Below are 25724 nucleotides of genomic sequence, written 5' to 3'. Positions count from 1 at the left end.
GTCCTGAAACCAAAGGATGACTTGAATGGCTGCTACAATGTGGAGGTTGTATCTAGAGTGGAGCTGCTAGGAGGTGTAATGGCGTCCATAGTGCTTACCAAGGTGAATTGTTAGTTCTATAGAAAAGCCTAAGCAGGTTATTAGGCTGTCCTCCATGACACCTCACAGTGGGCCAGGCTGTAGCCGTCAGCGAGCCCCTCCACAGCCCGACACACAGGCGCTATTACCACACAAGTCGTTTGGGTCAAAAAAAAAAATAACCGCCAAAAAATATAGCCCACCAAACACATGTCTGCCGGCACCCATGCATGAGTCACTTTTCCCATCCAATCGCAGAGCACGTTACATAAAGGTCACACTCCACACGTCTGTCTTGCCAACTTCAGCGCGGGAAGAAAAAAAACCGTCACCTGCGTTCTATTTCACAGAGGCATTGGCAGCCATTTTTGATCTGGGCATTTCACTCCTCATCGGCTATTTCGCAGCAACAATCAACCTGTTCACCTAATACCATTCTGCCTAGAAGGACAAGCTTCCACACGTGATTGGTCGGGAGAAGGCAGCTGACAGCATGACGTAACCGCTGAGCGGCGTTATGTGGGAGGATCAGTTTTTCTTCGTTTGCCGCTCGGAGAAAGTGGGCGTGGTTTGGGGGCGGGGAGTGACTGTATCACGTGCTGGCGGCACTTTTGACGCTGCCGGTGGGTGAGGGGTGGGGTTGATGACGCAGTGCTGGGACAGTGGGCGGGGCCGGGCTGTGTGAGGTAAGGTTGGCGCAGGAGGAAGAGGTTTGTGCGCGGGAGACAAACGGAGGGCGGGAAAGAGAGCGCGCCGGAGCTGGGGGACGGAGCGGCGGAAGGAATCACCGGCAGAGCAAAACGAAGGACCGTTATCCCGGTAATGTCCCCGCCCCCTCTTCCCCATTGTCCTGTGTGGTCAGAGCAGGTTGAAGTAGTTGGCGGGAGCTGCTGTGAGGACTAGCGCCGGTGTACCGTGTGATAGTCCACGCCTGGAGGGATGTGTGTGCCTCAGTGAGGTGATGAGGGCTGCTGGACCCTGATAGCACTGACCTGTATCCCTCCAGCCGCTGGGGAACTACAACTCCCAGCATGCCTCAACAAGCGTACAGTGGCTGTGCATGCTGGGAGTTGTAGTTCCCCAGGAGCTGTTGGGTATTTAGCTGATTTGTCTATGTTTTCACTGGATTGATGTAAACTGATAGATCGGCCATTGCAAGAATGGGGGTCCGAAGCCCCCTGCGGCTGATCTATCACACCACAAGGGAAAACTGGCTGGAATATCCCATTAAAGGGGTGGTCTCGCGAAAGCAAGTGGGTCTATACACTTCTGTATGGCCATATTAATGCACTTTGTAATATACATCGTGCATTAAATATGAGCCATACAGAAGTTATTCACTTACCTGCTCCGTTGCTAGCGTCCCCGTTGCCATGGTTCCGTCTAACTTCGGTGTCTTCTTGCTTTTTTAGACGCGCTTGCGCAGATGCATCTTCTCCCTTCGGCTGGTCTTGGAAGCATCGGAGTTTTGGCTCCGCCCCCTTTTCGCGTCATCGCGTAGCTCCGCCCCCGTCATGTGCCGATTCCAGCCAATCAGGAGGCTGGAACCGGCACACGTCATGGGGCGGAGCTACGCGATGATGCGTACAAGGGGGCGGAGCCAAAATGCCGATGCTGCCGAGCGGAGCCGAAGGGAGAAGAAGGGAGAAGACGGATCTGCGCAAGCGCGTCTAAAAAGGCAAGAAGACACCGAAGTTAGACGGAACCATGGCAACGGGGACGCTAGCAACGGAGCAGGTAAGTGAATAACTTCTGTATGGCTCATATTTAATGCACGATGTATATTACAAAGTGCATTAATATGGCCATACAGAAGTGTATAGACCCACTTGCTTTCGCGAGACCACCCCTTTAAGGGTCTGTTGCCACATAGAAAATATGTATCCTTTCAGTGTCCAAACCTGCAGCTCATATCACGCTCTTCTATTGAAAGGATGGAATCGGCTGTGGATCCGTGCCAATGGGCACATGGCGGGGTTCACCGTGGAGAAACTTCACCTGAGTTCCGCTTCTAAAGTCCGCCTCCTTTTATTTCTCTTGCGCAGATCCGCATGCCGAATCTGCATTGCTCATAATCCGTGTGCAGAATTTCGATGCGGAAACTATATAAAGAAGCGAGTCCCTTCTAGAGGCGGAAACGAGGTCAAAAAGAGGTGGATTTTAGAGGGGGCGTTCACCGGGCCGTTTTCCGTGGTGGATGGAACGACCCCTCTTTGTTCGTCAATTCTGTTCTGCTGCTTTATAGGACGATGAAAATGGCGGGAGCGCAGGATCTGACGCGACGGGCGTGAACGGCGCCCAATGGACTCCACTGTCTATAATGAGGTTTTTGTCGCGGTGTCCGTTCAGCGCTGTACTGCCCAGAGGTGTTACAGAGGCTCCATGTGGATGTGACGTCCTACGTCTGTTCACATCTTTGCTTGTCGCCTCTGTTTTCAATCCAAAGTAGTGCAGCGTGGCAGAACTTCCATCATGGGGTCTGCCGGGCGCTGTTCGTGTCCGCGATCCGACAGATCTTGGCACTTGGAGAAATCCTAAGCACAGGGGTGAACAGAACTTACTGTAACTTTTCTAGCTAAACTTAATAAACGTATTGTCTGCTTATCCCCCTTAGAGCGCCCTCTACTGGAACAACTAAAGGAGCTGTCCTTGCCCGTCTCCTGCCGCCGTGATCCAGCGCCGCAGCCCTGCTATCATCACTGTATGTTGTGGCAGATGTCACGTGACCCCTGCAGCGGCACCACCCATTCTCCTGTTGTCAGCACTCACATCCTGGGCGCCACGGTGCCAGGAATTTGGAATGGTGACGCCGCTGATTGGCTGCAGTGGTCAGGTGACTTCCGGTAAGAACAGCTGCCACAATGGGTCTGGATCGTGGTGCCAGAGGACTGGTAATGACTGCTTTTTTTTTTGTTCGATCACAGTGGCCAGTAACCAGACAACCCCTTTAAAGCTTATGGACCTTTAACCCTTTCCAATCCAATTATTTTTTTCTCAGCCATTCTCCCCAGCTCCAAATGAATTGTAGCTGGTGAGAATGGATGAGAAAAAATACATTTCCCTGCACCCTCCTGAACTGACCGAGTTCAGGAGGGTACAGGTGCTCACTGCACCGTGGAGGGATTTGCTTACCTGTCCGGTGTCTTCCGTATTCTCCCTTCTGCCTCCCGGCTCGGCGATCATGTGACCGCTGGGGTCAGGTGGCACCCAGCGGTCACATGATCGCTGAGCCAGGAGACAGAAGGGAGAATGCGGAAGACGCCGGACAGGTAAGCAGGCCCTCCCACGGTGTAGGCTCCAGGCTCAGCGTTCATGTGACCACTGGGGGTCAGGTGACACCGGCAGTCACATGATCGCCAGCCGGAATCTCCGTGCATTACATAGCGCTAATTGAGTGCTATGTAATGTGTAAAGGAGAGGGCAGAAAGGGTTAAAAACCCTTTCTGCCTTCTCCTCAGGGGTCCTCGATGAGGATCAGTGCAGGAGTGTATCTGCACCCGATGTGTCTGCCGATCGGGTGCAGATGCACTCCTGTACTGCAGTGTCGGGCCTGCCCCGACAACGGAGCTGTGGAGGGAAATTATGTCGGGGCAGGCCCGACATTGGATTGGAAAGGGTTAAGACCTCTCATGCCGTGATATTTCTCATTGAAATTAACAGGAAGCGCTTGCAAGGGTAGCCTGACAGCAAGGTGGATGAGAACCGAACTACATGACTGATGAGGGTTCCTCGGTCCACAGCTTATCCTCCTCTTGGCGAGGAGTCGCCTAGATAGAAATGTGTTGCGGCACTTTTCTGATTCTGTTCCGTTTCCGCCAGTCTCTCTAGGTAGCGTGTGAAGAATCTGGTCGGCATCATGGCGAAGGTCCAGATACTGAACATGGTGGTGCTGGATAACCCGTGCCCCTTCCGCAATCCTTTCCAGTTTGAGATCACTTTTGAATGCATAGAAGATCTGCCGGATGGTGAGTGTTTGTGTTCTCTGCTCCGCACATCACTGTATGCTTATGGGCCTTATTGACTTACAATGTGGTCCATTAGCTTCTGCCGCCGTATCTGAAGCTCCCATTGGAGCCCTTGACGTAAACAGGGGCTATGTTGCTGATTGAAAACATCTAATTTCTGCCTAACCAAATAGCATTAAAGGGAACCTGATATGTCCTATGAGCGACGTAAACTAAACTTATGAGCTGTGAATGGGAGTCCATGGCGTAATCTATACGGCGCACATTTCAGAAGCTGAGCCCGCAGCGGGAGTCATCTGTTACCGGTAGCTGGCCCCTCGCTGCAACAGCAGGGTTACATAAGAACAGCGATTCCCACTGTTAACCCTTCTACACGCTGCAATGTATGTAGATTATCTGTGATGTCATACATACATCGCGGGGGGGGCTGGCGAGTTGCCATGGCAACGGGACGCCATTAGCTTGCCATCGTCTGTATTGTAAGTGATAATGCATAGCAGTACTGGAGTCCTGCAATGCATTATCATAGCTGTCATGGTTCAAGTCCACTGCAGGTATATAAAAAAAAAATACACATGGAAAAAAAAAAATTGCAAAAATCCCCTTTTTTGCGCATTTACCCCTATTTGTATAAAAAGCATTTTAAAAAAAATCTCACATTTGGTATACCGTATATTCCGGCGTATAAGGCGGCGGGGCATATAAGACGACCCCCCCCCCCCCCCAAACTGTCACCTTATACGCCGGGAATACAGCGGAGCAAAAAAAAAAATCATTACTCACCTCCCCCGGCGTTCTGTGGCGCTGCTGCAGGATGTCGCTCCCTCCTGGTCCCCGGCAGAGCATTGCTTTCTGGATGCGGGGCTTGAAATCCCCGCCTCCAGAAAGCTAATACTGTGATTAGCTAACACACATGCCTTCAGCCAATCACAGCCATTCAATGACATCATTGAATGGCTGTGATTGGCTAACACACGTGCGCCTTCAGCCATTCAATGATGTCATTGAATGGCTGTGATTGGCTGACGGCGTGTGTTAGCCAATCACAGTATTAGCTTTCTGGAGGCGAGGATTTCAAGCCCCGCGTCCAAAAAAGCAATGCTCTGCCGGGGACCAGGAGGGAGCGGCAAAAATCATTAAAGATACAACCCTAAAAAGGGGCAAAAAGATTATTTTCATTTTATTTTTTTCCTGGAGGCAAAACAAAGGGAAAAAGCTTTATGTACCCCAAAATGGCACAAATTAAAACTACAGGTACACGCAAAAATCAAGCCCTCACAGAGCTTCGAGCATGGAAAAATAAAGTTATGGGACTTTGAATGCAGCAATGTAAAAAATACTATTTAAAAAAAGGGGGGGGGGGGGTATTGTTAAAAAACCTAAAAAAATTATATTTATATCCAGTCAGTTATGCAGGATGATTAATACTGTAAAAAAAATGCAGAGTTGATGTGTTTTCTCTCCCTGCTCTAAAAAAAAAGTACACAATTATATGTACACAAAAACGATACAAACAAAAACTACAGCTCACCACACAGATAAGCCCTCACACGGCCATGTCAGCGGAAAATAGAGATGAAAACCCCCCAAAAATCGTTGCATCCTCATGGCAAAAATGGGCTGTGTCCTTAAGGGGTTAAAGGTCCGTTATCTTGTTTTTTGTTTTTTTTTTAACAAGAAAAACAGAAAATAAAATGTTGACTTTTCTCTTAAAACAAAGTTCTAGTTTCCTTCTAAAATAAGTTTTCTGATTAAATGCTGCCAACAGAAGACTCCTTACTGGTGCACGTGTAACCTACCTCTGCTTGGGCAGCATCACACCACCCCATACCACTCCCCATCCCTTTCTATATAGTGGCTTAGAGCGTAGATACTTTAGTTTTTTTTCCATAGCCTCTTATGAAGGCGTACCTGAAGAAATCATGTTTATGGGTGCGTTCACACGAGTGTGTTTTTTTGCATACATACGCACACACAATAACACACTTCTATTTGCAACAATGCATTCCCTATGGTGTGTTCACATGTCCGTACTTGCAGGTGCATGCCTGCAAAGATAGGAGATGCGTGCACCATTGGGAATGCACGCATTGTTTTCAATGGAGCCCTTCCCTGAAAAGCCATTAACAGCTGCCAGGGCTCAGCAGCGACTTCTGCCGCTGTCCCCAGCTCTGTAGCGCTCAGCCAATCACAATCAGAGCTACCCGCAGCGGGGATTTTAAATTCCCGTCTGCTGATAGCTCAGAACTAAGAGTCGGGGACAGCGGCAGAAGTCGCTGCTGAACCAAGGGAGGTGGAGATTTGTTTTTTTGTTTTTTTTTCCCCTTCATTTTTTTAAAATGGCTTTTCAGGGAAGGGCTTATGAAGCCCTTCCCTGAAAAGCCATAGACGGGATGCCGGCAGCAGGCTTCTCTACCGCAGCTGTCATGTGTGACAGCTGCAGTTGAGAATTAAAGAATTCCCCTGCAGCATTTGCCACAGATGTAGCAGCAGGGAATTCTTTTAACTAGCGAGGGTGAAGAAAACATCTGCCGCATGCGGCAGATGTGTTCTTCACGCCCGCGGGCATCATGGCAGTGGCGGAAAGGTAAGTTTGTTTGGTTTTTTTTTTTTTTGCACTAAAATGTTTTTTTTCAGGGAAGGGCTTATATAAAGCCCTTCCTTGAAAAAGAATGCAGGGGGCTGGCAGAGCATTGTTTTCAATGGAGCAGCAGCTGCGGCTCCATTGACGACAAGCACGCAGCTATGTTCACGTGTGTTTTTGCTCGTATCTAGGTGCGCACGTATGTACGCACAAAAACACTCGTGTGAACGCACCCTATAAGCTTCCTGTGTCGCATGCAAATGATGGAGGGCAGACGCTCTACGCTGGCTGCAGCGTTTCCCATCAACCCGCCCATCTTTGCTGCTGTGATGTGGATGACGTACTAGATGTCATCCATGGAGGGATGCAAATTTGCGGAGCAGCCTGCTGAATCTGCCAACAAGAGACAGGTGATCTGTGCGAACAGGACTATATAATATGAAAACTACTTGGTGTCTGCGGTCAGTGAAAATCCTCATCAAAATGGGGGGAAGGCTATTATTGTCATCCCTGAAGTGTATAATTCTTTGTTTCCTGTCACTAACGAGCTGCCTTTTGTTTCCACAGATCTGGAGTGGAAAATAATATATGTGGGCTCAGCCGAAAGTGAAGAATATGACCAGGTTCTGGATTCGGTGTTGGTGGGTCCGGTCCCTGCGGGGCGTCACATGTTTGTTTTTCAGGTAAGAACATGTCTCGTGTAAAGGAAGATGGAAACGAGTCATCTGATTTAGTCATACACTATGTAAAGGGCGTTTGTCATCAGTGCATCTAGTATTATATTCATGCAGGCCGCACTTGTTGTAGCAGGTTCTGCCACTGAAAATCAGTTAATCTTAATGGGGTGAGTTGATCAGCAAGCACAAGGATTTTGCAATCCCCATCCAGATGAATGGGACAGTATTAAACTTATGCAACAAAACTGCTGCATGTGAATATGTCCTAACAGTGCCTTTGTCATTTTAAACACCTTAAGGGTCCCTGCAGTTACTAAGCCAGTAGCCCGATATAGCGGACAAGCTATATACATGCAGGGGGGGGGGGGGGAGATCCTCTCTTTCTGGATTCTCATCACTTGTCCAGATTGGTGAGCAGCTCCAAAGAGCATCTCTATCTCTATCTCTTGCTCTGGAGGGCCTGTTCTGTCCTACATTACATAGACCTCACATTGATATGAATGAGTACTATGTAGTGCTACAGGGAAATTACACACTTTCCGTCAGGTTAAATAATAAGCTTATATAGCGCCTACCTATTCCGCAGTATATTACAAATCGGGTGGTTTCTTCACATATGACCGCTGATCTCTGCAGGTTCCAGATATCAGGGCACTTTATGTTGATCATATTTTCTGGGGATCCTTCCTACAAAGTAGGGGTTATCCAATGCAGAGATCCTTTATGGGGCACTCGCTGAGGTCTTAAAAAGAGCACCTAATGTATTAATCTCGATCAAAACATGTAAGTCAGAAAAGAGATCTCTTTGATACGTTTTCTAAAAATACTGGGTTTTTGTATTTTGACATTCAGTGAGAGACTACAATGGACAAATCTATTCAATCGGTGGACGGGTCGGGTGAAATGATGCACGTGTCTGTTTCTCTCTTCGCTCCGTATATCACTAGTCTTCTGTGTGATGGAAGCAAACTGCCACTTCTAATATTTCAGTGACTTCCATTACTGTCTTTCACTTTAGTAAATGCAGATGTATTAGAGGGTTATTCCTCTAAAAAAAAACAAATTCTGAGAAAGGGTTATTATTGCTATTTTAAAATTATTATTTTTTTGTTCAAAATTGCAATGTTTTCACCCATAAGATGTTATTTCCATAATGCTCCATTCTCCAGAGATTGATTCCTTTTGGTTTCTACTTGTTGCAAAGGAAACAGACCACCTGTTCTGTGTAAAAATGTAGAGGACAACGCTGCCTAGGCCAAAAGCTAGTGCGCATGTGCTCCTGAGATCCCCGCCACAGATATAGATAGGTCGGTGCTTGCACACTTTTATCACTTTCCGTAGCAGAGGTGGTCTGTTTTTCCCCCAGTCGTCTCCACGGCAGCACCAATTGAGATTGCCTCCTCCTGATAGGACAGGAACACACTGAGAGGTTAAAAGCTCCCCCCCCTTCCCCACTTTCCTCAGTGTCTTCCTGTCCTGCCAGGAGGCAGGATCTCTGAGAGGGGCTGGTGGAGAAGCCAGCCGGAAGCCTACTCACGGGCGGATCGGAGGGCAGTGAGTCAGCCTGTCCTCCCTTCCCAGCCAGACGACTCCCGGGACGCCACATGGGGTGGTAACCCCCGGGCCAGGTTCCTCCCGCGGCGGCCCATGGGGGGTACAAAGCGGGAGTCTCAGTCCCCCTCGTCCTCCCTGCAGAAGTTAGAGCGCGGTGCTCCAGGAAGCCCTTCGACGGCAGGGCGCCGCGTCACGTGTCCAGCGCGATGACGTCATCACGTCTGCATCAGGAGCGGAGGGGGCGGGGCTTAGCGAGAAAATTTAAAAAAAAATAGGAACCTGAGAGAAGCCAGAACAAACCACTACAGGTCGCAGGGTGTCTGCAGCACCGGTATAGTAATGAGTGCTCCAGCCCCAGAGACAGCTGAAACCTCAGCCTCAGCGGCCGTAAGTAGCCAGTGCGGCAAAAAATACAAAATGCAAAATCCAATGTATTGTATATGGAAAAATTGCATATTTACACGCAAAAATGCTTTATTTGTCAGGGGGTTAAAAAGACACACCCCCCCCCCCCCCTCTCAGAACAAAACTCAGAAAATGCGTGGAAGGCGGGATAAAACTGCCAGCTACGTACCAGCGGCCTCTATGCAAGGCATGCGTAGCTAGGCTAGTTAAAGAGGAATCGGGAGGACGTTAGAAAGCTGGAGAAAGAAGAGGTTAGATCAGCCCTAACGTCACAGCTGGCGCTGCCAGCGAAACGCCAGAAAAGGGCGTATGTTCCTGACGAGCCTTCCGACTCCGAGAGTTCTATCGGGTCAGAGCAAGAGGAACAGGCGGCCGAGGAGTCCTCAGATTAGGAGGACTACAAAAAATACTTATTCCATCAGGACGATTTAATGGAATTGATTAAGTCAGTCAGGGCTACACTAAAAATGGAAGAGCCCAGAGAACCACGTACCCTACAAGATGAGATATTTGGGGGACTAGGGGAGAGGCGCAAGCATACCTTCCCTGTCCACAAGAATATCACCAAAATAATCCAGAAAGAGTAAGGTAGACGTCCCAGTGGCCAAAGTAGCCAGGAAAACGACCCTGCCCTTTGAGGACGCCGCACAGTTAAAAGATCCCATGGATCGCAAAGCTGAGAGCCGCCTTAAGAAATCAGGGGAGGCAGCGGCAAACATACTTAGGCCAGGGATCGCAGCCACTTGTGTGGCGCGAACCCTGGGGGTATGGCTAGAACAGCTACACCTAACCAATAAGATGCCGAGGGAACAGATCCTAAATTCCCTTCTGATCCTGCGTATGGCAACAAATTTCCTAGCGGACGCCGTGGCCGAAACTGTCAAACTCTCAGCGACCGCTACAGCCCGGTCTAACTCAGCCAGAAGAGTGTTATGGCTGAAATCGTGGTCAGGCGACCTAGCCTCAAAAAATAAGCTATGCGCCCTCCCGTTCTACGGCCAGTTTTTGTTCGGACCGGACCTTGACAAGATTCTAGAGAAGGCGGCCGACAAAAAGAAGGGATTCCCGGAAGAAAAGCCACAGAGAGGGAAGACCTTCTTCCGGGCCCCAAGGCAACAGCCAGAGGCCTACCGAGGCAAGGGTAAGACAGGCCGCTGGAGTTACCCCAAGGGGGGCAGAGGAAGGAACATCCTCTTTAACCCCCACCAGGGGGAGCCAAAGCAGAGACCCTGATGCCATCCCCGTAGGGGCAAGGCTGGGGGGCTTTGTGGATCAAGGGGCCGCGATTTCCGAAGGCCCATGGATCCCAAAGATCTTACAGCAGGGATACCGGATAGAGCTGGTGTCCCTCCCCAGAAGAAAATTCATTATCACGGGAGGCTCCAAACAACAGTTACACCTACTAAGGCAAAGCGTTGGGGACCTGCAACAACTAAATGCAATATCCCCCGTACCGCAAAACGAGGAAACCCAGGGCCATTATTCCAGGCTCTTCCTAGTAAGGAAACCCTGCGGGAAACAGCGGATGATAGTAAACCTGAAACCTCTGAACACCCGCATCAGATACAGAAAATTCAAGATGGAGTCCATCTCCTCAACGATAAAGTTGATTCCCAAAGGAGCCTACATGGCATCCATCGATTTAAAGCAGGGGTCCCCAACTCCAGTCCTCAGGGACCACCAACAGGTCATGTTTTCAGGATATCCTATGGTAAGAACACCTGTGGCAACGTCCAAGGCACTGAGAATAATTACATCACCTGTGCAACACTGAGGAAATCCTGAAAACATGACCTGTTGGTGGTCCCTGAGGACTGGAGTTGGGGAACACTGATTTAAAGGATGCTTATTTCCACGTACCGATCCACAAGGGGTCCCGGAAATACCGAAGGTTCACAGTGGATATAGGCAAAGGAATAGAGCACCATCAATTCAGATGCCTGCCCTTCAGGATCTCCTCAGCACCCAGAATCTTCACCAAAATTATGGCAGAGGTAGCCGCCTACCTGAGGAAGAAGTCGGTCCGAATAATAGCCTACCTGGACGATATTTTAATAATAGCAGAGTCCAGAGAACTCCTAACGGAACACCTGGGGATAGTGCTAGAACTTCTCCAATCCTTAGGATGGATCATAAACTGGGAAAAATCCAGCCTAGATCCCGACAAACAGAAAACGTTTCTGGGTATAACGCTCGACTCGGGTATAATCGCAATGCTCCTGCCTACCCGAGGAGAAAATACAAAAAATCCGACGGCTAGTCAAAACCTTTTTACGGAGACGATTATGCACAGTTGGGAAGCCATGTCTCTCCTGAGAAGCTTGATGTCATGCATTCCAGGAGTGGCATGGGCCCAGGCTCACACCAGAGCCCTGCAAGCCTCAGTCCTATCCACGTGGGACAAAAGGCAGTCCTCCCTAGGGACAAGAATGTACATCCCAAGCATGGTGAAAACATCCCCGCGTTGGTGGACATCCCCAGAGAATCTGCGGAGAGGGGTTCATTGGCTACAAAACCCAGCCACTCACATCACAACGGATGCAAGCGCCTGGGGATGGGGAGCGCATGTGGGGAACCAGTTCTTTCAGGGCCCATGGCCTCAAAGGACAAAAGAACAGTCCTCAAATTACAGGGAACTACAGGCCGTATGGCAGGTCCTACAGCAGTTAGGGAACTCGCTACGGGACCAGCATATAAAGATACTGTCAGACAATATCACCGCGGTCGCCCATATACGACACCAGGGGGGCACAAGATCTCCCGCTCTGCAAAACATCGCACAGAAAATTTTCCACTGGGCAGAGGGCCGGTCCTCTCGCTCACGGCAACCCATTTGAAGGGGACGCTAAACCAAAAATCGGGCTTTCTCAGCAGGAGGCAAATAGACCCAGGAGAATGGTCTCTTTTCCTGAAGGCATTCAGAATCCTGACCAACCAGTGGGGGACCCCACAATTGGACCTGTTCGACACCAGGGAAAATGCCAAAGTAAGCAATTTCTTCTCCCTCTGGCCAGGAGATCGTCCGACAGCAGTAGACGCCCTAGGCCAAGACTGGGGAGAGGGGCTGGTGTACGCCTTTCCTCCTATACCATTGATCCCCAGTCTTACAACATTTCAGAACCCAGGTATGCACACTAATCCTGGTGACCCCCTTCTGGCCCAAAAGAAGCTGGTTCGGTCTCGTAGCAACATTGAGCGTCCAGGACCCAGTCATCTTCCCTACCTGGACAGATCTTCTATCGCAGGGGCCACTGAGCCATCCGAGCCTAGACAAGCTCCACTTAACAGCATGGCTCTTGAGGAATCCTCACTAAAAGAGAAGGGATTCTCAGAGAGAGGAGTAGAAACGTTAATGTCCAGCAGAAAAAAGACTACCCACCTTATCTACCAGAAAGTTTGGAGAAGGTTTTCCTCATGGAGACAGGGAAGGGATCGTGGGGATTCTATCCCGGACATCCCTCTAATCTTAGAGTTCTTGCAGGAGGGCCTAGAGATGGGCCTCTCTCCAAGCACCCTGAAGGTCCAGGTCGCAGCCCTTAGCGCCATATGTGACACAAAGTTCGCAGACAACAGATGGGTCAACAGGTTCCTAGCAGCAGCAACTAGATTACGGCCTAGACCCATAAATCTTTTTCCAGACTGGAACCTTAATTGGGCCCTAAGGGCCATGATAGTGGTACCATTCGAGCCGATCGAAGCACTACCCATAAAAATGCTTACTATCAAGACCATTTTCTTAGTAGCCATCACCTCCGCAAGACGGGTTAGCAAGCTGCAGGCCTTGTCCATTCGCCACCCGTTCCTGAAAACCTCGGACACCAAATTAGTATTTAAAACGGACCCTGCCTTCATGCCAAAAGTAGGATCACATTTTCATAGGTCCCAAGACATAATAATCCCCTCATTTTTTTAGTAAACCTAAAAACGAGGAAGAAAAATCCCTAAGCTGCCTGGACGTTAGGAGAGCAGTCCTAACCTACATAGATACAACGAGCCACTGGAGGCGGGACGACAACTTGTTCGTCCAGTTCAGTGGCCCAAATAAAGGAAACAAGCAGCGAAAAGCTCCATAGCCAGGTGGATCCGCCTAGCCATCATAGAGTCCTATAAGGCCCTCAGGAAGGAAATCCCCTTAGCTCTTAAAGCCCATTCCACAAGGGCAGTAGCATCCTCATGGGCCGAACATAGCTCAGCCTCGGTCGAGCAGATATGCAAAGCCGCAGTCTGGAAGAAACCCCACACGTTCATTAAACACTATAGGGTAAAAGTGCAGCAGGATGAGGACATGGCCTTCGGCCGCAAAGTCCTCTCGGCAGCAATCCCACCCTAGGGAAACTTTAGTTGGTACGTCTCAATTGGTGCTGTCGTGGAGACGACTGGGGGAAAAAATGGATTATACCCACCTGATGATCAGGTTTCCAGTAGTCTCCACGACAGCACCAATTGAGATTGCCTCCTCCTGATAGGACATCTCAATTGGTGCTGTCGTGGAGACTACTGGAAACCTGATTATCAGGTAGGTATAATCCATTTTTTCCTGGCAACATGCGGCAAACAACCAGAGAGGAATCGCTATCTGAAGAACAGAGCATTTTAGAAATTAATATCTAATGGGCGAGTATGTAGTTTTGCAATTTTTGAACACCTTGAAATAGGATTCCTGAGATGGGAATACCCCTTTACATTCTCTTGAACTTGGTGACAATTTATTGCTCTGTTCTAACCTGTACGAATCACTGTACCATAAAAGCTAATGGCCTAAAGGATACATCTAATGATGTACTCTTGCTCAAACTTGCTTTGTAAGAGCAATGGTCCAAAACTCCTGCTTCCACCTTGTGCCGATCTTATTTGCAGCTACAGGAAATATTTGGTGGAGGCGATTACTGCTAAAGAGGCGTTGCAGGTTATTAAATACAAGTGTTCACTTTCTCTTCTGCACTGCGGATGATTAGTCGGCGTGCTCAAAAGATTTGTGAATTGTCTAAGTCACGATTCTAGGCAATCAGACCACATTTTATTAGGGCCCTTTAACACAAGACTATTTCTGGGCACTGGAGAGCCTGACAGTCATTCACTCCTGTGATTTCACACAGGAGCGATGATCACTCAGTGAATGGAGGCAGAACGAGCCAGAGATCTCTTCCAGACACCCACCTCCATACACAGGAGCAATGATCACTCAGTGAATGGAGGCAGAACGAGCCAGAGATCTCTTCTAGACACCCGCCTCAATTCACAGTAGACAGGCAGTCGTTTATAGATGAACGTCTGCCTGTTTATTGGGCCGATTGTGATTTGGTTTTTATGCCTGCCTAAACTGAATAATGAACTTTTATCGTTCATCGTCCAGTCGCTGGCAGCATTTACACTGAACAATTATCCATATTACCGCAATCCAGTGATAAACCGAATGATAATCCTCCCGTGTAAAAGGGCCTTTCGTAATTAGTTCAAAAGTCTGGGTAATTCCAAAGGGTTAGCTTTTATTCAACTCTATTGTATGTATTTAGATACTTTTGTAAAACACAATTTAAATGTTCTTTTACACGGGACGAGTGTCGGCCAAACGATGCCCAACACTCCTCCCCGTGTGTCCTCTCTCCCGTACGGTTACACAGGAGCGACTATTGGTGGATCGCTCACAGCACGGCAGGGAGGCGCAGTGGCTGGAGGAGATTTCACTCCTCGCTCTTACCCGCTCCTCTCCATTTACGGTAAGCAGCGGCCGTTCAATACTGACTGGCTGCTGTTTACACGGTACGATGGTAGTTCAGGATTTTAAGCTGCTTAAAACTGGACTTTTCTCATCCAGTCATTCAGTTTCTGCATGCTTTTACACGGGAGGATTATCATTCAATAGCCTGCAGGAGCCTGAACAACCAGAGTGATAAACGGCCCATGTAAAGGGGCCTTCAGAGTTGTCCGTACACAATGCGACCGAGCTGTGGTAATTGCTGTGTGGTCAAAAACTACATGTGGTTTACCCCAAATTGCTGTGGATTTGTGATAACAGGTGAATGAAGTACATTATGTTTATTACTTTACCTGTTTTTGCTCTGAAACTGCTTCGTTTCATGCACAACAACGTTCGATCACCACAGATCTTGTATGGGCACCCTAACCGTCCATTGGGTACTTCAGTGGTGCAAATAGAAGGTCCTTGTGGTATATGTGCATCCCCTGCGTGGAGGCAAAGATTTAGGGCTCATTCCCACGAGCGTGATTTCACCGTTACACGTGCGGAATATTCATTGAATGGAGTCAATGAAGGAACGTTGATTCATTCACATTAGCGTATATACACTTCCGTGTAATAAGCGCTTGAAAAAGAGTGCGGCGTCTATTTCGCCGCGTACAGCCTTATTCTCTATGGGTTGCATATTCAACGCTGTACATACACAATACATTGCATATGTGCTGCTTTCCATCGGCAACACCGCTATGAGACAGGAAAAGTCTCGCTGCATGACAGCGTGCGTGAGATAGTGTCATACACCCATTCACTGTCATACTCTGATAGCTGGCTCCGACGGCCTGAGCTACGCATGCGGCCATGACAAAGAGCCCTTGGGTGGCTTTACACAGGACGACCATTGGCCAAATGTCTTGAAAAAGCAAATGCAAACAGTTATTCTGTAAAAACACGGCCACAAATGGTGCGGAGTGACAATTTGCTCCCTAGTTGCTCATCATTCAGTTTCAGCTTGCCTAAAAAATAGTCGCTGCCAGATCAAAAGTCGCTTGGTGTAAACTCAAACAACTAATGAATGATCTGCGCTGTGTAAAAGCTTTCCAACAACTTTTCATTATACCCTTCAGTGACCTTTCTCTGCACCTATCTGAACGATAGTTGCTCCATGTAAAGGTGCTTTTACACCAAATCCTCTATCGGTCGAGGGAATGATGTCTGTTTTTTGTTCACTCGTGCAGCCAGCTAACTCATAAAGGCCGGTCTCACACAGGCAGATTTGACTTGCGGAATCCATGGTCTGTCCGCATGGAGGATCCACAACAAATGGCAAGCATTGAATGTTATGTAAAAATCCCCTCTCTCCCCCACCTTTTTTTTTTTTCTGTTCACGCTTGTATAAACTAATTGCAATTTCTGCAAGCGGAGGAAAAATCACAGCCTGCTCTATTTTGCTGCGGCCTCTGCACAGATGGCCTCCATTGAAGTCCCCCCGCAGCCCGTTCACAAATCCGCAGTAAGGGGGGGGGGGGGGGGGGGGTTGAACGTACACAGGATCACAGCCTGATTCCGCTGCGGGAACCCGGAATGCGGAATCTAGATCGTTCGTGTGCGCCCGGCCTAAATCATTCACTTGTTCACAATCGCTGTGTAAGTGAAAGAGCGGCTGAGCGATCGATGTTTAAACCTAAAAATTTGCGAACGAGCTGATGCCTTTAAAGCTTGCATGGAATGAACAAGTGAGCTTATCGCTCGATCGTCGGCCGTGTTTACACTGAAGGATTATTGTTCATTTTCACTCAAGCGATTTTTGGGTAATTGTTCTGCGCAAAAAGTTTACTTCCCATCAAAAAGGGTTGGTTTTGTTTTTCTTTCCTGCTGGGTTTGTCTTATTTTTTTTGTGGTAATGAATGATTGTTGGCATTGCCGCCAGCGCTGACAGTGGGTGAAGCAGATGAAGCAGACTTGTTTGTAATTGCTGCCACCTGCAGTCGGAATGTTCAATGAGAAATTCTAGGTTTTAACTCCTTAGTCTTTCACTATGCTCAGTCGGGTAACGAGCACTTTCTGAAGTGGGTTTTGAGTTGTGCCTTAAAAATACTTTTATTTTATATATAATATGAGACAGAGGGATGAATATTTTTAACCCCTTAACGACACAGGACGTAGCATTATGTCCTGGAGGTTCGGGGTATGTATGCAGAGGGATCACAGGTCGATCCAGCTCAATACAATGCAGCTGCCGGCTGTTTCTTACAGCCGGCACCCACCCACAACAGCTTCAATAAATGGCTCAGCTTAAAGGGGTTGTCCCGCGCCGAAACGGGTTTTTTTTTTTTTCAATAGCCCCCCCGTTCGTCGCGAGACAAACCCGATGCAGGGGTTTAAAAAAAAAAACAAAAACGGATAGTACTTACCCGAATCCCCGAGCTCCGGTGACTTCTTACTTACCTTGCGAAGATGGCCGCCGGGATCTTCACCCATGGTGGACCGCAGGTTTTCTCCCATGGTGCACCGTGGGCTCTGTGCGTTCCATTGCCGATTCCAGCCTCCTGATTGGCTGGAATCGGCACACGTGACAAAGCGGAGCTACGAGGAGCAGCTCTCTGGCACGAGCGGCCCCATTCAAAAGGGAGAAGACCGGACTGCGCAAGCGCGTCTAATCAGGAGATTAAACGCTGAAATTAGACGGCACCATGGAGACGAGGACGCTAGCAACGGAACAGGTAAGTGAATAACTTCTGTATGGCTCATATTTAATGCACGATGTACATTACAAAGTGCATTAATATGGCCATACAGAAGTGCTGAACCCCACTTGCTTTCGCGGGACAACCCCTTTAACAGAGCTGTTAACCATTTAAAAGCTCCAACCGATGTTTGGGGGTAGTGTATGGTTCTCAAGGCAGCTGGGGGCCTTCGGAAAGCCCCCAGGGCTGCCATTGGCAGAGTTCCTATCAAGCCATGCCTGTGATGTGGCTTAATAGATCGCCTGTCAGAATGATCAAAAAGTCATACGTACTCCAAAATGGTACTGATAGAAACTACAGGACGTCTTGCAAAAAATGAGCTCTCGCGCAGCCATGGCGGCAGAAATTTATAAAAAATGAAATGTCTCTGGAGGAAAAAAGTACAGCAAAAAAAGGATGAATTTGGTGTCGTAGTAATTGCACTGAGCCATAGAATATTATGTCATTTTTGTTGCAGTGTGTACGCTGTAGAAACAAGTAATCCAGTAATAAACTGGTTCACATCTCGAATAATAGCGATGGGTTTAAGTTGTGTTCTATATTTGGCAGGCAGCCAGAATAACGACTGTCGCAGGGTGGAGGCGCCGGGGTAGCAGCTTGACAAAAAGATAAGCCTGGCTGCTGCATTCAGGATTGGTTGGAGAGGAGAAAGTTTAGTAGAGGGAAGGATAATCGGTAACAAGTTGTAGTAGTATCATAGAATGGTAGAGTTGGAAGGGACCTGCAGGGTCATCGGGTCCAACCCCTTGCTCAATGCAGGATTCACTATATCATCCCAGACAGATGTCTGTCCAGCCTCTGTTTGAACACTTCCATGGAAGGAAAACTCACCACCTCCTGTGGTAACCTGTTCCACTCATTGATCACCCTAACTGTCTAATATCTAATCTGTGTCTCCTCCCTTTCAGTTTCATCCCATTGCTTCTAGTCTTTCCTTGTACAAATGAGAATAGGGCTGATCCCTCTGCACTGTGACAGCCCTTCAGATATTTGTAGATATCTACTAAGTCTCCTCTCAGTTTTCTTTTTTGCAAGCTAAACATTCCCAGATCCTTTAACCATTCCTCATAGGACATGGTTTGCAGACCGCTCACCATCCTGGTAACTTTTCTGAACTTGCTCCAGTTTGTGTGTTTTTTTTAAGTGTGGTGCCCAGAACTGAATACAGTATTCTAGATGAGGTCTGACTAAGGAAGAGTTAAGAGGGATAATTCATGTTCTCTAGACTGTGATCCTCTAGCACACGTGAAGCACCGCCTGAGGATCGCAATCTCACAGAAGTGATACAAGGCGTTTTAGCATGGTAATCTGGGATGGGCCTTGGGAGGAAGCGGAGAGGCAGACGGGGATATTGGCACATGAACAGCAGCCTGTTTACACAGAGCGATAAGTCACTTGTTAGGCCTCATGTCCACGGGGAAAATAAGAATTAAAATCCGCAGCGGATTTTAACTCTTCTCCCGCGCGCGGATCCGCACCCCATAGGGATGCATTGACCACCCGCGGGGTAGATAAATACCCGCGGATGGTCAATAAAAGGGATTTTAAAAAAAAATGGAGCATGAAAAAATCTGGACCATGCTCCATTTTCGTGCGGGTCTCCCGCGGGGACGGCTCCCGCGGGCTTCTATTGAAGCCTATGGAAGCCGTCCGGATCCGCGGGAGACAAATCATATTTTACTCACACGCTCCGGTTCTTCTCTTCGGCGCGGCGCCATCTTCTCTCAGTCGCGGCCGGATCATTTTGCTTCGGCCCGGCGCATGCGCGGGGCACGTCACCGACGTCATCATGCACATCCGCTGAGCCGAAGAAAGAAGATCCGGCCGCGACGAGAGAAGATGACGCTGCAGCGAAGAGAAGAAACGGAGCGGATGGGAGGTGAGTTTATTCTTATTTATTGTTATTTTCAGCGCTCATGTCTGCGGGGCAGGAGGGACCCGCTGCAGATTCTCCATGGAGAATCTGCAGCGGATCTGATTTTCCCCGTGGACATGAGGCCTTAGTCTTTTTGTTTCGGTGTACTAAAATGCAGCGACTAGCAATTACTGCGTGATTTCTGTCTACACAGCGCTTCTATCATGGAGACCTGCTCATTTAAGCTACTTCGGGATCCTGAACCCGGATAGTTGGGGTTTCTCCCGTTGCACAGAAATCTAGGATCTTCACATTTATCACCTCAGTGAACTCGTATAAACGTCTCTGATCAGACTCCTCATGTGATAACGCCGTCTGCAGGGAGAGTGCTTTCATGGTGTCCAATACAAGGATCAGCTGCCATTGATTATTTGCCACAGAACTCAATGCAGAAGCATTGGCTGACTTAATGGGCTCCTGTTGGGTTGAGTCTGTATATGCGTTGGGTCTGATGTACTTCTCCACGCCGGGAGATGCCTCCTGCTGGGAAAATCATTCCACATCACAGAATTTCCTGTTCCTATTGAGCGCTAAGTGCTGGGAACTGAACAGCTTATCTCCTGGCAGCTCCCTTTGCTGTTAGTGATAGCCAAGTCTAATTCCCCCCCCCCCCCCCCTCCTGCTGCCTCTTGCTATCGCGTCACGTGCTCCATTATTTACATGTCTGCAAGTAAGGAGCGCATGGAGAAGTGGTTAATTTCTGGTCACTTCCATGTAGTACAGACAGGCCAGATCCGCTGGACTACTAGCATCTGCGTAGTTGCTCCAAGTAGTTGCCAAGGGTCTTTTTTATCATTTGAACAAGGAAGTGAGGGCGCCCTTCGCTCTAATGCCGACTGTTTGGCTCTTCCAAATGAGAATCGTTCAGTCTTTCACATTCACTGTATAAGTGACTGAGAGGGATAATTGAGCGCTGGTTAAACCGAGCCATAATTGAACGAGCCAGCGATTATTTTTATACTGGATATCGTTTGTCATCTGGTCGTTAAGGCACATTTATTCTGAAAGAATATTGTTCACTTTCACATAAACTTTTTTTTTTTTTTTTTTTTTTAATGATCGGTCCGTCTAAAAGAACCTTAAAACATACGAGCGCCGTGTGCTCTGGCGCAGTGCGATTTACTTTCCCATTCGCTGAACGAATTGTTGGGAGCATTATTTACACAGGCCGAAATATCGCTCATGGATAAGGTGGTTTGGTTTTTCTTGGTCATGTAGTTAAAATTTCAACAACTTTAAAATCCTCCACAAGTTCCTTCATTTGAAAAGGACAGGAATGTATTGCAGAAGTCCCCAAACTTTGGAATAACTTCCAATGGGAATACTCATCCAATCACAAGAATTTACTTTCAGCCATTCAGAAGTTAGGTCCTTTAGATAAGTGACTTCTAATTAGTCCTCCGCTTAGGTTGTTGGTATCTGTCTGATTCTCAAGTGATAACCTTACATGTTGAAAATTGCAGGCAGACGCTCCAAATTCAAGCCTCATCCCAGAGTCCGATGCTGTGGGAGTAACGGTCGTCCTCATCACTTGCACCTACAGGGGGCAGGAGTTCATCCGAGTCGGCTACTACGTCAACAACGAGTATTCTGACCCCGAATTGAGGGAGAATCCTCCTCTGAAACCAGACTTCAGTCAGGTACATTTCCAGCCTGCTTCCCATATGCATGTGTGTAACTTATTCACATACCGTGATGCGGCCATGAGTTTCCTGGCTGCTTTTGTGATATTGAATATTTGGAATGTAATTTATTTTTTTCTGCAATAATGTGTTGATATGCAATGATTTTTACTGGTAAGTGCACTTCCACTCAGTTTATCTCCATAAAAGGTATTTTACAGGCAGTGTCCGCTGTCACAGCCGGGATAAACCGGGGTTGGAGCAGAAGCCGCTTTTATGACCCACTGTAATTGCAGGTGCAGCTCCCATTAATTTTGGTGAGAACCGAGCCAGCAATTACTAGTGCTGACCACTACGCATGGGTCAGAGCAGCGGGTTTATCCCGTTGGACAGTGGGCCCTGCCTCGAAAACCCCTTTATTGGCTGGTGGCTGTTGATGCACCTTTTTCATAGTGGTCATTGATGGGTTTTGTTCTAGAGGGCTTAATGGTGTTGTGTTTTGTTTTGTTTTTTTTTTGTTTGTTTTTTCTGGCATTTCAGAAAAGCAGCCAACGCATCTGACCCGAATCCAGTGACCTGTACAAGGGCATGTCCTATATGAAAATTACCATCACCCCGTGGTGGACAAAGGCCCGGCTTCAACTTTGCTTTTTTTTTTTTTTTTTTTATCGTTTAAAAAAAAAAAGTACATTATGCTGCGTTCATATGCAACGAAAATAAACTATCCATGTGAAGTTAGTACTACCACTCAGCAGTGAGACCCCTCCAATCAGGCTTGCAGATGTTGACATGACTGCATCATCATAACTCCGTTTACAGTATTGTAGCAAATGTTAACTTGACATTTTAACACATAGTGACATCTGTATCTCCCACCTTGGGGATAGGTGATAAGTCAATTTTGGGATGACCCTACTAAATTGGAACTCCCTCTATAGTATCCATATATCTTAAGCCATATAGACAAGCTAAAGTATAATAGCAGACCACTGAACACTAAGCAGAAGTTAGAGCGGCTTCATGCGAGCGCATGCCCAAATACACACGCCTCAGTGCAACGTATTTGCACAGTGAACGAGGTTGACTCGTGTGCACATCGACCCATAGTACTGCACTTTTTGCTCATACAGGGCCTGTTCACATGTACATGTGACACCCTGCACTGATTTAAAAGGCTTTTTAGCCTAATTGGGTCCAGATGTGGGTGTTCCACATACATGCACAGCGTATCCTGCATTTGTGCACCTCCCATAGACTTCCATGGGGCGCAAATACAGAGTTAAATAGAATGGGCTCGGTTTTCACGGCGAGCCTATATACGTCGTCCTCATCTGCAGGGGGGGGGGGGGGGGGATGGAAGAGCCAGGAGCAGGAACTGAGCTCCCGCCCCCTCTCTGCCTCCTCTCAACCCCCTCTCCGCCCCTCTGCACTATTTGCAATGTAAGGAGGCAGGACAGGGGTAGGGATAAGTTCTGAGAATTAGCCCCGCCCCGCCTCTCCCCATTGCAAATAGTGCAGAGGGGCAGAGAGGGGGCGGGAGCTCAGCACTGCTCCTGGCTCTTCCGGGTCCCCCTTCCCCTTGCAGAGAGAGACGACATATCGGCTCAGCGTAAAAACTGAGCCGATATACGTTCATGTGAATCCAGCCTAAAGTTGCTTTATCTCCAGGAGCTGACTAGCCAATTAGAGTAACTTCTGTAAACTGTCTGAACAGGAAGTGGCGTCGGGGGCCACAGCAAATCATTTCTAAAGGGCTTTGCTAGAGAATGAAAAGTTGAATAGGGTTGCTGGAGAAGGGCTTCCATTTTTGATCAGTCTCCATTGTTTCTAGAAACTTGCTGCTTGTGCCTAACGAGCCTTGTGATTTCTAGAAGAGTTGTTCTTTCCCGCCTGCTAAAAGGAACCCCACATGCTGACCACCCCTGTCCATCCTGCTGTATCGCCTGTCCTTTCCGCCATAGCGTGCTGCATTTTGTGTTCTAGCATACAATACGTTATCCTCCTCTGTCTTTCAGCTCCAGAGGAACATCCTGGCTTCAAATCCTCGTGTGACACGCTTCCATATCAACTGGGATAGCGCTAACGAATCAAAGATGGAAGACATTGAGAACGTGGACCCTGCCTGCCACTCGATGCTTCCCCCGTCTTGTGTCCCTACCAAGGGCCTGTCCGGAGCACTTACCACAATCCCAGAGAACTCTATGGACTGCATTTGAATGCACCAGTCTTCGAAGTACCGCTCATTGTCCAAAACCTGAAGAAAGTACAGCACCAACCTCTCTCCTCAGGCTCCAGTCTATCTGACCACGGCCATTAGAATTGTACATGATGTCCTCAGACTCCAGGAGCAAATACTGCCAATAGAAAGAACACACCGCCTCGTCCTGTGGTGGTGGACACGTCCTCTGTATATACTTCTTTTTAGTCTCACACTGCCCCCTTCTTAGGAGACTGGCTTCTGCCTTGGCTCTAGCATCCCATTGTTATCCCCTACCGCAGCCTATGTCCATTGTTCAGCAGCGTCAGACTTTCTTGGCAGCGATTATAACATTTGGTGCATCTATCATGACTGAGGGGAATAGATTATCTCTTGTGCGAGTCTGCCCTGACTACCGTCCTTTGTTACCGCCATTCCTATTTTTCCTTCACTCACCTGAGACACTGCCACTTACCTTTATGGTCGAGCAGCATTCCTCCAACCTGACGATCTCCTTCCATACTTTCACTAAGACGTCTTTGTCTCTTCTGGGACAAGTTAAGGAAAGATCATCACTGCCCAATAAAAGCAGCATTGTTCTGCCTGGTGGTTTTGAGCCAAAAGACTTCTTGCGGAGTGAGAATTTTTTACCAAGAGGGACATTCATGTTTGGTCTATTGTGCACAGAGATGCTAACCCTAAATACAGTATTGTTTGGGTGCTGCTTATATAAAAACTAGCACTTACACCTGCTCCATGATGGGAAGTTCATGCTGGCCGCTGCCGCATAGCTTTCAAGGACTGTCTATTTGAAGTAAGGTTTTTCTAAGATTTGGGCCCTTTATAGCACACATCTGCTTAGAGGTAGGATTTTTGATACACCTGCCTCACATATACATTATATAATTTTGTTTGTGTCGTATTTAGAAACAGATGAATTTTTTTCCTATTTGTATATTTTCTTTCTTATTTTATATATTTGTGATTAGGATTTACTTAAATAAAATAAAAGCACTTGACCAAGGTGCCCACAGACTTGCATTGCTTTCATTCCTTTAAGTAGTTCATCAAGTAGATTTAGGATTTGGATGAGTTAGTGACTCTCCGGCTCTTGCGTGCGTAATACGTAGTAAAATAGAAAATGCTGCATTGTTTTTTACACAAGGGGGAACGATGAAAATCGACTATTTTCTTTGATGCCACTTACTGCATAATATACAATGCAAATACATTCGTGTGAGCCTAGCCTAAGGCCCAATGTCCACGGGCGGATTTGATTTGTGGAACCCGCGTGGCCGCCCATAGGGATGCATTAGCAAAACAATTTAAAGCATCCAAAGGTGTTTCTTTTTTTTTTTTTTTCTTTGCTCCATATTTCTGCGAATCCCACAGGGACGGCTTCCATTGAAATTAATGGAAGCTGTCCGATTATACGTGTTAATCTGTGCATTTGGCTGGCATGTCAGGACGCATCTGCCATGCTGAAGAAAGAAGACCTGGCCGTTACGGAGGAGACCCGTGCTGGGTTTGGACAGGTAAGAAAATGTATTCTGGATTCCGCTGTGGGATTCAGCAGATGAAATCTGTGTGTGCCAGTGGACATTGGACCTTAGGCCTCATGTCCACTAGCTAAATGGAATTGCGGAATCCGCAGCGGATTTTGCCCATAGGGAATCATTGGCCATCCGCAGGTCCATTAAATTGATTTTTGCACCCGTGGATGGCATTTTAAAAGAACTGCGTTTTTCACGCGCGGGAGAAAAAACGCGGCATGCTCCATCCTCTGCCGCGGATTTGCTTTAAATGGTATTTTTTTGCATGCAGATATCTGCACACATTGCTATCAATGTGATAGCAATGTTGACAATCCGCGCGGACTCCGGGGCAGAATGAACTCAGCACGTCGGCGGCGGGCCGGGCACTTCCGCCGAGCCGAAGCAAGAAAGATCCGGCCGTGGAGAAGAGAAGACGTGCCCGGCCCGCTGCGGGTAAGTTATTCTTATTTTAGGTCTCCCGCGGATCCGGACGGCTTCCATAGGCTTCAATAGAAGCCTGCGGGAGACCAATACGAAAATGGAGCATGTCGCGTTTTTTTACATGCTCCATTTTTTTTTTTTCACTTTTATTGACCATCCGCGGGTATTTATCTACCCGCGGGTGGTCAATGCATCCCTATGGGGTGCGGAGCCGCGGGCGGGAGAAGAGTTAAAATCCGCTGCGGATTTTAATTCTTTTGCCCGCGGATCTGCACCCCATAGGGATGCATTGACCACCCGCAGGTAGAT

General features: G+C 48.0%; 1 protein-coding gene across 1 annotated transcript; it reads left to right on the top strand.

Annotated features, from left to right (window-relative positions):
- Positions 1–749: 749 nt before the first annotated feature.
- LOC136612687 (histone chaperone asf1b) lies at positions 750–24466 on the top strand. Its single transcript, XM_066593210.1, has 5 exons — positions 750–897; positions 3898–4043; positions 7195–7310; positions 21084–21260; positions 23258–24466. Exons 2-5 carry the CDS (start codon positions 3935–3937, stop codon positions 23456–23458), a joined length of 603 nt encoding a protein of 200 aa, XP_066449307.1. The 5' UTR covers positions 750–897; positions 3898–3934; the 3' UTR covers positions 23459–24466.
- Positions 24467–25724: the final 1258 nt, after the last annotated feature.

Source organism: Eleutherodactylus coqui, chromosome 2, assembly GCF_035609145.1.
Source record: "Eleutherodactylus coqui strain aEleCoq1 chromosome 2, aEleCoq1.hap1, whole genome shotgun sequence".
NCBI lineage: Eukaryota > Metazoa > Chordata > Amphibia > Anura > Eleutherodactylidae > Eleutherodactylus > Eleutherodactylus coqui.
The sequence above is the reverse complement of the archived record's forward strand: the minus strand, read 5'-3'. Positions and strand labels throughout refer to the sequence as shown.

Excerpts from the sequence above, each read along its gene's own strand:
- LOC136612687 (XM_066593210.1), top strand. The coding sequence starts at position 3,935 with ATGGCGAAGGTCCAGATACTGAACATGGTGGTGCTGGATAACCCGTGC. Across the intron at positions 4,044-7,194 it reads CATAGAAGATCTGCCGGATG|ATCTGGAGTGGAAAATAATA; the intron begins GTGAGTGTTTGT and ends TTGTTTCCACAG. Across the intron at positions 7,311-21,083 it reads GTCACATGTTTGTTTTTCAG|GCAGACGCTCCAAATTCAAG; the intron begins GTAAGAACATGT and ends TGAAAATTGCAG.